General features: G+C 42.2%; 1 protein-coding gene across 3 annotated transcripts in view; it reads left to right on the top strand.

Moving 5' to 3' along the window:
* Positions 1 to 14,640: 14,640 nt before the first annotated feature.
* The window catches only part of LOC311115150 (uncharacterized protein), a 32,920-nt gene continuing 31,741 nt past the window's right edge, over positions 14,641 to 15,819 (top strand). For 2 of the 3 annotated variants that reach the window (XM_084190356.1, XM_084190357.1), the window contains exon 1: positions 14,675 to 15,078. In XM_084190356.1, coding sequence (XP_084046482.1) covers positions 15,070 to 15,078 — 9 coding nt within the window. In that variant the 5' untranslated portion in view covers positions 14,675 to 15,069. Of the gene's footprint in view, positions 15,079 to 15,819 lie in introns of all 3 variants that reach the window. The other variant, XM_084190355.1, reaches the window with a different exon arrangement.

The following is a 15,819-nucleotide window of genomic DNA, read 5'->3' on the forward strand; positions in this document are numbered from 1 at the left end:
CCTTCACAGTTTTGAAAAGGATATAAACCTTCATATGCAACTCCATGGGCCAGAAAATGTTAAATGCATTGGCCATGCTGTCAATCCAGCACGACTTCATCCAGAGAATGCCAGACTTTGATGACAAAGAAATGTAGAAGTTTTCCCACAAGAAGGACCGCCGTGCCAACTTCCTGTTCAAGTGAGCACAGCACAACAATTGTGAGTCCATAAATATGTCTAGTGTGCTGCTGCATAAATGATGTAATATGCCAGGGAGATGTGTATACTGTAGCTAAGAAAGTAACACTACGTTTATGTTGTGTAGTAAGCAGTTAGTAGTCCATGTGCCTCACCCTAAGAATGTGGTCCCTTTCCCCCATTAGAACTTAGCCTACTGTTCTGACTTGGTGGTGCACATTTAGCCTATAGCCTGTTTTAGAGAAATCTCATCTTCGAATATTGTAACAGCTTTCATCGTCTGCTTACGTGCCCCTGTTAATTTAGCCTACTGTTCGGAGTTGGTGTACAGGGAGAATACTGTAAGAACGGCCCATGTTCTGAATTATGTCGCTGTCCATTTCCAAAGTGCTGAACGAATAGGCATATAGCCTACTGTTCTGACTTGGTAGTGAACGTGTAACCTATAGCCTGTTTTAGAGAAATGTCATCATCGAATATTGTAAGAGCTTTCATTGTCTGCTTATATGCCCTCTTTATTTATCATATGGTTCTGACTTGGTGTACAGGGAGAATACTGTAAGAATGGCCCATGTTCTGAATTATGTAAAAAATGTTTTTTTTAAAGTGCTGAACAAATAGGCCACATCCGTCTCATATCTTCATCGAAATTACGGCTTGCCTCTTAACATTTACATTTTAGTCATTTAGCAGACGCTCTTATCCAGACTAACTTACAGTTAGTGAGTGCATAAATTTTTTCATACTGGCCCCCCGTGGGAATCGAACCCACAACCCTGGCGTTGCAAGCGCCATGCTCTACCAACTGAGCTACAGGAGGCCCTCTTAACGGCTTATCGTCACATATGCCATAGTTTGTACATCTGCATTGTTCAATTGCTTACATAGGTCTATCTCATTAGTAGCTTATTAATACTTTTAGGCAACGTTAGAATGATGCATTTAATTATTTTTCTTACTTTGTGTGTTATAATTAGTTCTGGTGCTTTAGAAGAGGGTGGTGAGTTACAGACCCAACAACATTATATTATAGTATCCAGGGACGGCTTGTCCAATAGGGCGATATGGGCGACGCACTGCCAAACGGGAAAAGGAAGGGATTTTTTTTCTAATCAATTATATCACGGCAACAGCAGTTATCAGTGTTCACGTCTGATCTGCCAGCCACTAAATGTCAAATCAGGCTAAAGTCGTGCTTCAAATGGCCCCGCCCGTTTTTTGGGCGATTTCAGTCAGGTTGAAAATCGCCCAGAAGTCTCTCATAGCCTGTCATGTAAAATCTATTTTTTTCACATTTCAAAGCTTTCAATACATTCTCTATGGGTGTCTGTGGGCATGCACTTACGCGCTTTCGTCATACGTGACGTAACGTTGAACGTAACTAAGACAATGGCAGCTAGCAGCGTCTATGTTGCGACCTGCAGTGTGGCGTTATTTTATGTTTTTAATTTGTAGACTTAGTTTACAAACATTCTGCAAACATTCTGCTTTGGACTGATCTTCGGTTTTGGACTGATCTTGTTGATCGTGTACATACCCGCTACGAACGGACTAAATAATGAAAACGCTGCTGGCAGCGGAATCCCAATACAGCTGGGAGACTTGGCTGGATGACAGAGTCCCGGACAGAGAGGTGGAGCCGGCCACCTTCACCCTGGTCAGAGCGGACCGCGATCCTGGTAAGAGAGCGACTCTGTACCCCGACATTGAACTGCTTTCTGTGTCATTGAACCTTACTATTGTTGATAAAACAAGTTTACTGGAGAACGGAGAAAAAGTAGAGACTTTTGGACAAGGTGGATAATTGTATAATATAAGGCAGTTTATTCAGAGGTAAAGATATCTGGAATCGCGTGCACGGACCCGTTCGTCAAACTCGTAGGGAGTTTATCAGAAGAGCCCCTAAACATTGTGTGCTGACATTTTATACAATAAAATGAAGTAGGTTGAATCTAGTAGTTCTGATCTTCTGATTGGTCCTGATGAGTTGGGCGATGTCACCTCCAGGCTAGTGTCACTGTTGCATTGGCTCTGAGTCGGGTTCTCTGTCTTCAGATGTTCAGCCTAAGAGAAGAGGATTTGTGTGTGTGTGTGTGTGTTTGTTATCAGTGTGTGTGTGTGTGTGTGTGTGTTTGTTATCAGTGATGATGTGTGTGTGTGTGTGTGTGTGTTTATCAGTGATGATGTGTGTGTGTGTGTGTGTGTGTTTATCAGTGATGATGTGTGTGTGTGTGTGTGTGTGTGTGTGGGTGTGTGTGTGTGTGTCCTCAGGGCAAGAACTCGTGAGTTGGAAGAACTGAGAGACCTATGGCGTGGGTGTTATCCTTAGCCACCTGCTGACAAGGCTGACAAGATAGGACTCTTGTTCATTGTATTGAATACAAAGGCCCAACACAAAATGGGTCATGCACAAGATTTTAGTCAGACCAAGCTATAACATTATATATTTACTACGACAGTACATTCAACCAAAAGCTAATATAACAAAGGCATCAGAGATTATTTATAATCTGTCACAGAAACTGGAATCCATCTCCCCAGATCAGTCAATAAATGCTTCTGGTATTGACTTATATGCTGCCCCTGTCTTCATGTTGTTGCTGGACATATCTTTTTTAAAATGTGTGTAGGTCACCTAAATCATCAGAAAAATTGCCCCTCCTGAGAATTTTTTCAGGAGCCGCCACTGATAGTATCCAGTATATTGTCGCTGTCCATTTCGAAATTGCTGAACGAATAGGGCCTACGTCATCGCAGCTCGTTTGCTTGCACTTGCTTATACTAAAGAGCTAAGTGTTAATTATATAAGAACAAACATTGTGAATTTACTGAAAATAAATGTAATAATGTTTGTTGTGTGGTTCAAAAGTCAAAACTCATGTCGACATTCACTATTGTTGAAGGAGAATGCGTTTCTTAACCAGTTACACAAATCCACAAGGAGTCAGTAGAAACCATATTTATTTAAGCAAGTGTAGTGTATTAGGATTATGTCTTTGTTAATGTTTTTCATGTGGAACTGAACGGATGTTTATTTTAGTTCAAAAGTAGCCATTTGTAGGGTGACGCCCCAGGGGAGACAGGTGATTGGACAGCAGAGGGAGCAACCCATATTTTTGCATTGTTTATAAGTATATGCTGGAGGCAGAGGGGGTTAGAGCAGACTACAATTCGAGGACACTGCTCTCCGGGTGATCTTGACACCTGTAACTCATGCTGAAAGCTTGTGATATGAATAAACTTATGATCAAAGGTTCAGTATGAGCGGACTCCTTTGTTTGACAGCAATGAGCACCAGCATCGACGCGATATACTACACAAGTCCGCCATAAACTCCACTCTCGGGACAGCTTTATGTAGACCCTAAACGTTTGTGGGCACCGTTTGTCACCGTTATGGTGCATTTAATGTATTGTTTAGAGTTGTGTAGTGGCTTCGCTGGCATGCATCTAAAAATAAATGTTGTTTGCCCCACCAAGATTGACATGTTAAAATCGCTACACTTTGCATGTAGTCCATGATGAAAATATGAGTAAAACCAATGGATCTTTCAAATATCCGCGGTAGCAGAGAGGAGGATGTGCCATTTGACAGAGAAGCCTTCCACTTCACTAGCATAATGGACTCTTTCTCGTGAATGTCCCAGCCCCCTTATTATCTCAACCAATAATTGCTTCTTCTTCGATGAGGTTTAACGGCGGTTGGCATCCAATAAATGTTGCATTACCGTCCCCTACTAGACTGGAGTATAACTCCCTTATACTTTGCTTGAAAAAATAAACAAAATACACAAATACCCTACCATCTAACACTCACTAAAGAAAATAAAAAATAAAACACCACCCTACTCTATTTGTATCTATTTAACAAGTCTCGCACACCCAATTACCTCTCTGCAGCTGCCACCACAACCTCAATCTTCTGCGACTTACGTTCCATCCCTGCAGTACAGTTGATAACCATTGCTATAAATGCTAAAAGTCCAATCTTACTGAAACATATATCACTTGTTGGCTTATCCATCTGTACTGGTACAGATCTACTACTCACACCACTCCTCTCAGGATCCCTCACTCTTGACCCATCTTCTTCTACTTTCTTCACTGCCTCAGCATACAACACCTTCTGCACTACTCTAACCCTGGAAACCTCAACCTGCCTCTCTCCCACCGGACATTTCTGATCCCCAGCCCCATGGACACCCCTACAATTAACACATACCACTACTTTCCCCAATGCTACACATTATATACAGTGAGGGAAAAAAGTATTTGATCCCCTGCTGATTTTGTAAGTTTGTTTTGACAAAGAAATTATCAGTCTATAATTTTAATGGTAGGTGTATTTGAACAGTGAGAGACAGAATAACAACAAATAAATCCAGAAAAACTCATTTAAAAAATGTTATAAATTGATTTGCATTTTAATGAGGGAAATAAGTATTTGACCCCCTCTCAATCAGAAAGATTTCTGGCTCCCAGGTAACGAGCTGAGATTAGGAGCACACTCTTAAAGGGAGTGCTCCTAATCTCAGTTTGTTACCTGTATAAAAGACACCTGTCCACAGAAGCAATCAATCAATCAGATTCCAAACTCTCCACCATGGCCAAGACCAAAGAGCTCTCCAAGGATGTCAGGGACAAGATTGTAGACCTACAAAAGGCTGGAATGGGCTACAAGACCATCGCCAAGCAGCTTGGTGAGAAGGTGACAACAGTTGGTGCAATTATTCGCAAATGGAAGAAACACAAAATAACTGTCAATCTCCCTCGGCCTGGGGCTCCATTCAAGATCTCACCTCGTGGAGTTGCAATGATCATGAGAACGGAGAGGAATCAGCCCAGAACTACACGGGAGGATCTTGTTAATGATCTCAAGGCAGCTGGGACCATAGTCACCAAGAAAACAATTGGTAACACACTACGCCGTGAAGGACTGAAATCCTGCAGCGCCCGCAAGGTCCCCCTGCTCAAGAAAGCACATATACAGGCCCGTCTGAAGTTTGCAAATGAACATCTGAATGATTCAGAGGAGAACTGGGTGAAAGTGTTGTGGTCAGATGAGACCAAAATCGAGCTCTTTGGCATCAACTCAACTCGCCGTGTTTGGAGGAGGACGAATGCTGCCTATGACCCCAAGAACACCATCCCCACCGTCAAACATGGAGGTGGAAACATTATGCTTTGGTGGTGTTTTTCTGCTAAGGGGACAGGACAACTTCACCGCATCAAAGGGACGATGGACGGGGCCATGTACCGTCAAATCATGGGTGAGAACCTCCTTCCCTCAGCCAGGGCATTGAAAATGGGTCGTGGATGGGTATTCCAGCATGACAATGACCCAAAACACACAGCCAAGGCAACAAAGGAGTGGCTCAAGAAGAAGCACATTAAGGTCCTGGAGTGGCCTAGCCAGTCTCCAGACCTTAATCCCATAGAAAATCTGTGGAGGGAGCTGAAGGTTCGAGTTGCCAAACGTCAGCCTCGAAACCTTAATGACTTGGAGAAGATCTGCAAAGAGGAGTGGGACAAAATCCCTCCTGAGATGTGTGCAAACCTGGTGGTCAACTACAAGGAACATCTGACCTCTGTGATTGCCAACAAGGGTTTTGCCACCAAGTACTAAGTCATGTTTTGCAGAGGGGTCAAATACTTATTTCCCTCATTAAAATGCAAATCCAATTTATAACATTTTTGACATGCATTTTTCTGGATTTTTTTGTTGTTATTCTGTCTCTCACTGTTCAAATAAATCTACCATTAAAATTATAGACTGATCATGTCTTTGTCAGTGGGCAAATGTACAAAATCAGCAGGGGATCAAATACTTTTTTCCCTCACTGTATATCCTAACATCACTTTGTTGGGCAAAGACTCAACATCAAAACTCAAAAGAACAGACAACGACTCTTCTGTTTCACCACTCACACCACCCTGTCTGCGTCGCACCAAACGACGAGCATCACAAACACCGGGAATCTTCTCCTTCAGTTGGTCAGCTTTCACATTTACCGCTACCCCAGTAAACACTCCTTTCAATGGCGCCCTTTTCTTGAGAGCAAAACAATTCATATCTCTTGTCCCCATTCGTTTAGCACGGAGTGCCTGCTCCCTCTAACCAGCAGAAACACAAACAATTATCACAAGACCACTTCTGGTTACCTTCACTGATTCCACAGCACCCAACTCTGTTTTCACCCACCCTGAAACCACTAATGGATCAGCCAAAAGGCAAGGGTCCACTTTTTCCAAAAACGTATATCCTACTGTCACAGACTCATCTTTATCCTGACCCTCGGTGCAAGCCTCGGGCTCTAAGAATTTCACCACACCTACCACCTCCGATACTTCACCCTCATTCACTTCCATTTCTCCTCCTGTCTTCAGTTCACTCTGCTAACACTTTCTACCACTCTTCTTTAACAAACCATCTCCCTTTTTTCCGCCATTTCTAAACCGATTCAATCTCACCCTCTTCCTCCCTCTCTCTCTCAGACCTCCTCTGCCTCTCTTTTTCCCTTCCATTGCTCCTCCGTATTCCAAGTATACGTTTCCTTATGATAATACTGCACTCCTCCTGACATACATCATGTTCTTGCCTTCTCAAGGGACGCCATTTAACCGGCTGTCACAATCTGCGTCATACGCCCAGCTTTCTGTAACGGGTCACATTAATGTGCTCCTGAACTGGTCGTGAAGGTAGGAAGCAAGAGTAATAATGTGTTGGAGTGAAAAGTGGTGATGGGAAGAAGATTAAAAGTCGTGTCCCAGGTGCTTATGCTAGATTGAGGGGAGTCATCACTGGGGTCCCAATATCTATGTCCATAGATGATATTAAAGATAATGTGAAGGGAGGAAGAGTGATTGAGGCCAAAATGTTGATCAGTAGGAAAGAGGCTCAAATAAGTTAAAGCTTATCAGTGCTGCTGAGGTTTGAGAAGGTTTTGCCTGGAAAAGTACAGATAGGATTCCTTAGTTTCAATGTCAGAGAATTTGTCCCATCCCCCATTGTGGTGTTTTAAATGCCAAAGAAAGGGACATGTAGCTGTTCAATGTAAAGGAAGGAAAAGATGTGCCAAGTGTGGAGGGGAACATGATTACGTTGAGGGGAACATGATTACCATGCACTTAAAGGTTTGTTTGCTGACCGCCATGATACCATAGAAGGAGATGAACTGGTGTGGTGGTGGTGGCGGTAATGTAGCATTAGGCGGCAGCAGAATCTAGTACGGACCGGAAGTTAGACCGGAAGCAGGAAGACACTAATGTAGCTAGCTGGTATCTAACCATGCATATATGATTTATTGTACAGGTAAATATTGTCAATACTAGCACAGGTTTCTAACTGAGTTGTCGAATAGCTTTGTATGGAAAGTAATCCGCTAGCTAATGTGGCCTCGTGGTGATTCTGGGATTTGAGAAGAATCTGCTTTAGTTTAATTCGGGAACCCAAATCGTTCATAGGAAACTATTTCTCAAGAATTCACGATGGATGAGGTGAGAATGACTGTAGCTAATGCTAAACCAGTCGGGATGGCTATGCCTAAAGTATTAGCTAGTTAGCTAATTCAGTTAGCTATTTATTAAAGCGGCAAACAGCAGTTGATCAATCACAAATGCGTCGTGCCTCCCCTCATAAAAGCTGATAAAAAGCTGAGGGACGGGGCTGAAGAAATGTAACCACTCTCAAATTCATAGACAGAGCTATGGATGCAAGGACTGACCATCCATGATATCCTAATGATAGTTTTAACCATGTTTTGAGGCTATATAGTGTTTGTTTACATTTACTTTGTTTACAAACATCAGAGTAAAACAAGTTTATATTTTTTGTTTCTAATGGGGCACCACAGTTGAACTAAGCTCTAATCTAATCTCCATAGACAAACATTGGTAGTAGAATGGCCCGTACTGAAGAGCTCAACTGCCCCGGTCAACTGTAAGTGCTGTTATTGTGTAGTGGCAACGTCTAGGAGCAACAACAGCTCAGCCGCGAAGTGGTAGGCCACACAAGCTCACAGAAAGGGACTGCCGAGTGCTGTAGCGCGTAGAAATCGTCTGTCCTCAGTTGCAACACTCATTACTGAGTTCCAAACTGCCTCTGAAAGTAACATCAGCACAACTGTTCGTCGGGAGCTTCATGAAATGGGTTTCCATGGCCGAGCAGCTGCACACAAGCCTAAGATCACCATGCACAATGCCAAGTGTTGGTTGGAGTGGTGTAAAGCTTGCCGCCATTGGAGCAGTGGAAATGCATTTTCTGGAGTGATGAATCACCCTACACCATCTGGCAGTCCGACAGACGAATCTGGGTTTGGCGGATGCGAGGAGAACACTACCTGCCCAAATACATAGTGCCAACTGGAAAGTTTGGTGGTGGAGGAATAATGGTTCGGGCCCCATAGTTCCAGTGAAGGGAAATCTTAGTGCTACAGCTTACAATGACATTCTAGACGATTCTGTGCTTCCAACTTTTGGCAACAGTTTGGGGAAGGCCCTTTCCTGTTTCAGCATGACATTGCCCCATGCACAAAGTGAGGCCATATTAATGCCCATGATTTTGGAATGAGATGTTCGACGAGCAGGTGTCCACATACTTTTGGCCATGTAGTGTATGAGAAATCCAATAAAATTATCAAAAGACACCAAACCGACCCGCCCACACCCCACGCCAATCTCGCCCTAACAACCAGTGTACAGTATTAGTTCTCTATGTCTGACAAGTAGTACGAAGCTATGGCTTGGAGTATTGCTTCTCCGTACTATGTAATGAATTCCCTGTGAATCTGGTGATGTTTTTTTTCCCCATTTCAGAGAAATTAGCCATTGAAATAGCTTGCATTATTTACCATACATTGGCAATTCTCATATGAAGACTTTTCCTACAAGCCCAAAACATTGATGGAGAAATGGGCTAGTGACTGAAATACTGTGACAACTCTAATAAAATAGTAGAATTATAAACCATTCCATGGCAGTCATAACATTTAAAAGGGTATTGGCAAAAGGTATTGGTTTTCTACCCAAAGTTGCAAAGAAAATGTTGTGATCCATTACATAAACACAAGAGACCAGAAAAATTGATGAACGGGTGTGGCAGTAGCAGGCACAGCGGCATCTAGTGGGCAAAACCGGGTACTTCCACAATCTATGGTAAATAATGCAAGCAACTTCAATGGCAACATTTTCTGAACAGCGAATAAAATAACATCATCAGATTCACAGGGAATGCATTACAAAGGATAAAGAAGCAATACTCCAAGCCGCAGTTCTTGTCAGACAGAGAACTGATACTGTACACTGGTTGTTTGGGTGAGATTGGCATGGGGGTCTGTGGGTGGCTTTTGACAATTTTATTGGATATTCGGTACTATATTTATTGAAGATCATATGAATCCCTTAAATGAAATGGCCAATTTGGGTGCAATCAATTAGCTTAATTTCTCAGAGCTCAAATTACATTTGAACAAAATAATGTTTCAGGAATGCTAATCTTATCTGTTTCTAACTACAGAAACGATTTCAGCACAATCTGAGAGGGCGGGTGTTCAAAGCCTCTTTCTTGTGTTTTTTTTTAGGTTGAATGACCCCTCTTATTTTCCTGTTGAAACAGGTGAGAGTCCTAACTCCAGCTCTAGTGATGAGGCATCAGCAGAACCTGAACAACACCAGGAGAATCCTACAGCTAAGAAGCCTTAGCGATGCCCAGAATGTGGAATAGAGATCGTTCACCCATCTAATATCAACAGACACCTGAGAACACACACAAATCCTGCTAAGGAGTCTTCCGTCTGTCCAGTATGTGGAAAATACTTTGTTCACCCCTCCAAACTGAAGAGACACCTCCGAACACATACAGGAGAGAAGCCTTACCAGTGCTCTGTGTGCGGGAAGCGATTCACACTGAAGCCCCACCTGGAAAGACATTAGATGACCCACCCTGCAGAGAAGCAGCCAGACGCGACAAAGAAGCATCCATGCTCCGATTGCGGAAAGGAATGTTTCTCTGCATATGAACTGAAGATGCACATGAGAAAGCACACAGGGGAGAGACCTCACCAGTGCTCCTACTGCGAGATGAGCTTCGGCTGTAAGGGAACTCTATCGAGACACGTACGACGCCATACAGGAGCACCCACACCAAAACCGTACCAATGCTCACAGTGTGGGAAGAGATACGAGTCACCATCGAGGCTCAGGCAGCATCAGACTATGCACACTGGAGAGAAACCTTACGAGTGCTCTGATTGCCGGAAGGGTTTCGCTTGGACCGAAGGTCTTCGAAAATACCAATGCAGCCATGCCAGTAACCCTAGTAACCAAGGAACACTGGAAAGTCCAGATACGGCGTCGTCAGGCAGTCAAACTATCAGACTGAATAACAAGATCGAAGATGAGGAGCTGCCAATTAATGTCAAAGAGGAGGAGGAGGAAATTGGTGTTTTCGTCAATGCTGATAGAGAGAAACCTTATCAGTGCACCACCTGTCAGAAGAGCTTCGTTCACCCTAGCTCTCTAGCAAGACACAAACAATCCCACACTAGTGTCCCACATACCGCTCAGAATGTGGGAAGAAATTCAGCCAATCGTGGACCTTCAAGATACACATGCAACAGCACACCGGAGAGAAACCGTACCACTGCTGTCAGTGTGACAAGAGTTTCTCAGCTTCGGCACTCCTCAGAAGACACCAGAGAGTTCACACTAGGGTGAAACCTTACCCCTGCTCTCTCTGCAGAAATAAATTATCCTCATCAGCAAACCATGCCTTGAATTCTAAATTAATCACAGACAGTGTCACTAGCAAAGCACCCCCACTCAATCACACCTCCTCCTCCATGCTTCACGATGGGAACCACACATGTGGAGATCATCCATTCACCTACTCTTACAAAGACACGGCGGTTGGAACCAACAATCTCACATTTGGACTCATCAGACCAAAGGACAGATTTCCACCGGTCTAATGTCCATTGCTCGTGTTTCTTGGCCCAAGCAAGTCTCTTCTTCTTTTTGGCATTCCTTTAGTAGTGGTTTCTTTGCAGCAATTCGACAATGAAGGCCTAATTCACGCAGTCTCCTCTGAACAGTTGATGTTGAGATGTGTCTGTTACTTGAACTCTGCAGCCCAAATAAATGCTTCACAATCTGAGGTGCAATTTACTCTAATGAATTTATCCTCTGCAGAAGAGGTAACTCTGGGTCTTCCTTTCCTGTGGTGGTCCTCATGAGAGCCAGTTTCATCATAGCGCTTGATGGTTTTTGCGACTGAAGAAATTTTCAAAGTTCTTGAAATGTTCCGGATTGACTGACTTTCATGTCTTAAAGTAATGATGGACTGCCATTTCTCTTTGCTTATTTGAGCTGTTCTTGCCATAATATGGCTATTTTCTGTATACCCCCCCCCTACCTTGTCACAACACAACTGATTGGCTCAAATGCATTAAGAAGGAAAGAAATTCCACAAATTAACTTTTAACAAGGCACACCTGTTAATTGAAATGCATTCCAGGTGACTACCTTATGAAGCTGGTTGAGAGAATGCCAAGAGTGTGCAAAACTGTCATCAAGGCAAAGGGTGGCTACTTTGAAGAATCTCAAATATAACATCTATTTTGATTTGTTTAACACTTTTTTATTATTATTATTACATGATTCCATATGTGTTATTTCATCGTTTTGATGTCTTCACTGTTATTCTACAATGTAGCAAATAGTAAAAATAATGAAAAACCCTGGAATGAGTAGGTGTCTAAAAGTATTTGGTTAAAAATATACTTAAGTATCAAAAGTATATGTAATTGATAACAATGTACTTAAGTATCAAAAGTAAAAGTAAAAGTATAAATCATTTCAAATTCCTTATAGTAAGCATACCAGACGGCACCATTTTCTTGTTGTTTTTAATTACGGATAGCCAGAGGCACACTCCAACACTCAGACATAATTGACAAACAAGCATTTGTGTTTAGTGAGTCTGCCAGATCAGAGGCAGTGGATGACCAGGGATTCTCTTTACTCCCGAGTGGCGCAGTGGTCTGTGCCACTAGAGATCCTGGTTCGAGTCCAGGCTCTGTCGCAGCCGGCCGCGACCGGGAGACCCATGGGCGGCGCACAATTGGTCCAGCGTCGTCCAAGGTAGGGGAGGGTTTGGCCGGCAGGGATGTGGGTTCGTTTCCCACGGGGGGCCAGTATGAAAAAAATAAAAATAAAACATGTAGGCATTCACTAACTGTAAGTCGCTCTGGATAAGAGCGTCTGCTAAATGACTAAAATGTAAACGTAATAAGTGCGTGAATTGGACCATTTTCCTGTCCTGCTATGCATTCAAAATGTAACAAGTACTTTTGGGTGTCAGGGAAATGTATGGGGTAAAAAGTACATTATTTTCTTTAGGAATGTAGTGAAGTAAAAGTAAAAGTTGTCCAAAATATAAATAGTAAAGTACAGATACCAAAAAAAACTACTTAAGTAGTACTTGAAAGTATTTTTACTTCAGTACTTTACACCACTGCCTTGAACCGATTATTTTAAAATAACACACATTAGAAGTTATAAGGGTAATTTGCAGCCTGCAGTAACCCAGTCGCCCTTCACACCTTGAGATATTCAATGAAAGGGAGCAGCACTGAGCTACCCTGCAATGTCACTTCCTGGAGTAGCTCAAACTGCATGTGATGTTTCCAAAAACTCCTCCATGTAGCAAAATAGCGACATGCTGAAACGACACTTCCTGATCTTCAAAATCGCCACTAAGGCTTCACATAGGAAACAATGGGGTGACGTCATCGATGGCTTCGTCGTTATTTTATACAGTCTATGGTTTGCAGGTCTACAAAAAAACTACTGGGTGGCAAAGTTCAGTCAAAAAACCCAGCATAATCTTCTTAATATCCTGTGAGTACTCAGCTCAAGCAGGCACGCTCCAGAACGCTAACAAGGCTGCAGGAGTTGTAGTTCAAATGAGACTTTTCTAACTTTAGGAGATGGGTCTTACTTTCTGAGCGTCAAATATTTTGATAAAAGTCAACGGTTATGAGCAAATTTATATATTTTATATGAATCAAATCAAATTGTATTTGCCACATGCGCCGAATACAACAGGTGTAGACCTTACAGTGAAATGCTTACTGACAAGCCCTTAACCAACAATGCAGTTTTAAGAAAAAAATTGTTTTCATGAATTTGATTAAATCATCTTGAAGTCTATTCAAGAGATTATGGGACACGACCCGGAAGTAACGTGGAAGTGGCCATCACCAGAGGAAAAGGAAGAAGAGAGCGGCCCAATCCGGCGGAAAATCTTTCTCCCTCCACCAGGTGCCGTTGTTTCGCCTACCAAGCAAGGAGTTTTTGTATGGAGGCCAATGAGAGTGTCGGATTTGTTCAACAAAAAAATGAATGGCTTATTTGCTACATGAGGTTTATTTGATCTAATAGATGTTTCGTAATGTTTAAGTTGTTACTAGTGTACTGATATAAGAAGGACACGTGACATCCCGGAAACTTTGAGAAAAAACACTTTAAATCGGCGTTGTTGTATCTTGTCAGTATTTCCATAATCTTTGCCGTCACTTTCACAGCGTGTTCAATTCAGGAAGTGAATTACAATGCCCACCCACCAAAACAGGCTTCAGAAAATGTGTTTCATGGTCCAGGAAGCGGAACCGAAAAATGTAGATCATTCATCATGAAAATGTCTGCACTCACTAACTGTAAATCGCTCTGGATAAGAGCGTCTACTAAATGACTAAAATGTAAAATGTATTAAGATTAAGAATTTGTGATCTACAACTTGTAAAAGTTTTGCTACTCATTGCTTTTCTCCACTAGCATTGCAGGAGAAGGGTTGGCTACCCCTCGTAGGAGTATATGACTGGGATTTACAATATGCTAATAATAATAATAATAATTTATTAAACTTCTATAGCGCTTTTCATAGAATCTCAAAACGCTTCAAACGCAAAAAAAGAAAAGAAAAAGAACAAGCAACATATCATGAATGGTCGACCAAAAGTGGCCAAGTCTTTGAACGCTGCATCCTCCGAAGAGGAGATGGTCAGTTCATGGCTTGAGCGGAGGGAGTGGTCAGAGGATGGTAGATGATGGTGATGGAGTCTGCTTATAATCTTGTAGAGGGCAAGTCAGGGAAGCAGCCTGAGTCATGTAGTCACTGGACTTATTACATTTTACATTTTAGTAATTTAGCAGATGCTCTTATCCAGAGCAACTTACATACATTTTTTTTTCTTCTCTTCCACTCTGTGTAGCACCCACTTAGGTGATGCCTCAGGAGCTCTGTATATGAAATATGAAATATCAGCATAACAATCAAATCAGTATTATTGTAATAACATTATTTGGATTAAGAAATGAAAATATACATTTAGTAAAACACCACTGCAATGTGCTCCTGAACTGGTGGTGGCGGTATAGCGGGGTCCACAGTAGAAGCTAATCCGGACTGGAAGTTAGGCCGGAAACACTGACGTTGCTAGACCGTTGTCTGGATTAGCTGGCCACGAAATGTTTGAGAAAAAATCGTCAAATATCACAATTATACGGTTGAAAAATATACCGTGATGTAAACAAACTCGAACTGTAAACACGGAGCGGGCAATATTTCCAACTACTATTTTTATAGTTTTGTAATCGGGTTTAGCAAAGCAGTTAGCTAGCTTCATGGCTGCCGTTAGCCTAGTTAGCTAACCTTTGTCAAATTGTAATGGCAAGTGCTACTAGTAGCGAGGCTACTAATTCGATAGCTAACTAGCTAACGTGACCTCGTGGTGAACATTTCATTTCAGGGGAAGAACGTGGACGATTTCAGAAATTCATTTTCCGCTACAGCATTTAGCTAGCTGCTTCAACAATTCCTGAAGGATTCAAGATGGATGAGGTGAGAACCAAGACTTTGGTTGCTAGCAAACGCAACGTTCTCTAGCTAACTAGTTGGGTCCCGGTTATCCAGCCCTTTCCCGTAGTGTGCACTCCCAGATTTAAAACAAGCATCGGATTGGTGTTACCACAATATTAGCGGCTGGATGGAGATAGCTAGCTAGCGTTAGCTATCAGTAGCGGTAATTAATCGTGTTTAAGGAAAGTACACGTCGGGAGAAGAGTGGCTAGTAGCTAGCTTTTAGCATTCTCCACCCTTCTCCGGACATGTACATGGCTTACACACAATAAATCCCCGCTACTACTGAGCGATTAGTGCTTTTCGAGGTCGGTTCGATTATTTAAAAAATATTCACAGTTTCGATTATTTGGGTTGAATGTCCCATGATGGTAGTGACTTCCCATTACTGCTTATCACCTATTAACCATAATTTATTCACATTACTCTAATAAAATATTTCAGTTGTGTATATTACATTTGTTTTATTTTATGACTTTATTTCATTCCAAGTCATCTCATCTCTATAGAGCTGCTGCCTATGCTGTCTGACAAAATCACTATTTTGTAGTTCTTCAAAGTAAATAAGGCATACTTTTATGACTGCTGAATACATTTACAGTTTAGTCATTTAGCAACTATCAATCACTCTATGTCCCCTCATGATCAACTGCAGCAGGCATAAAATAAACACAGACCAGACAAGTAGATGCCCAATAGATTATGGTCATTGTAGTTCATTAC

The sequence above is a fragment of the Coregonus lavaretus genome (assembly GCF_964263955.1).
Source record: "Coregonus lavaretus genome assembly, contig: HAP1_SCAFFOLD_200, whole genome shotgun sequence".
Lineage (NCBI taxonomy): Eukaryota > Metazoa > Chordata > Actinopteri > Salmoniformes > Salmonidae > Coregonus > Coregonus lavaretus.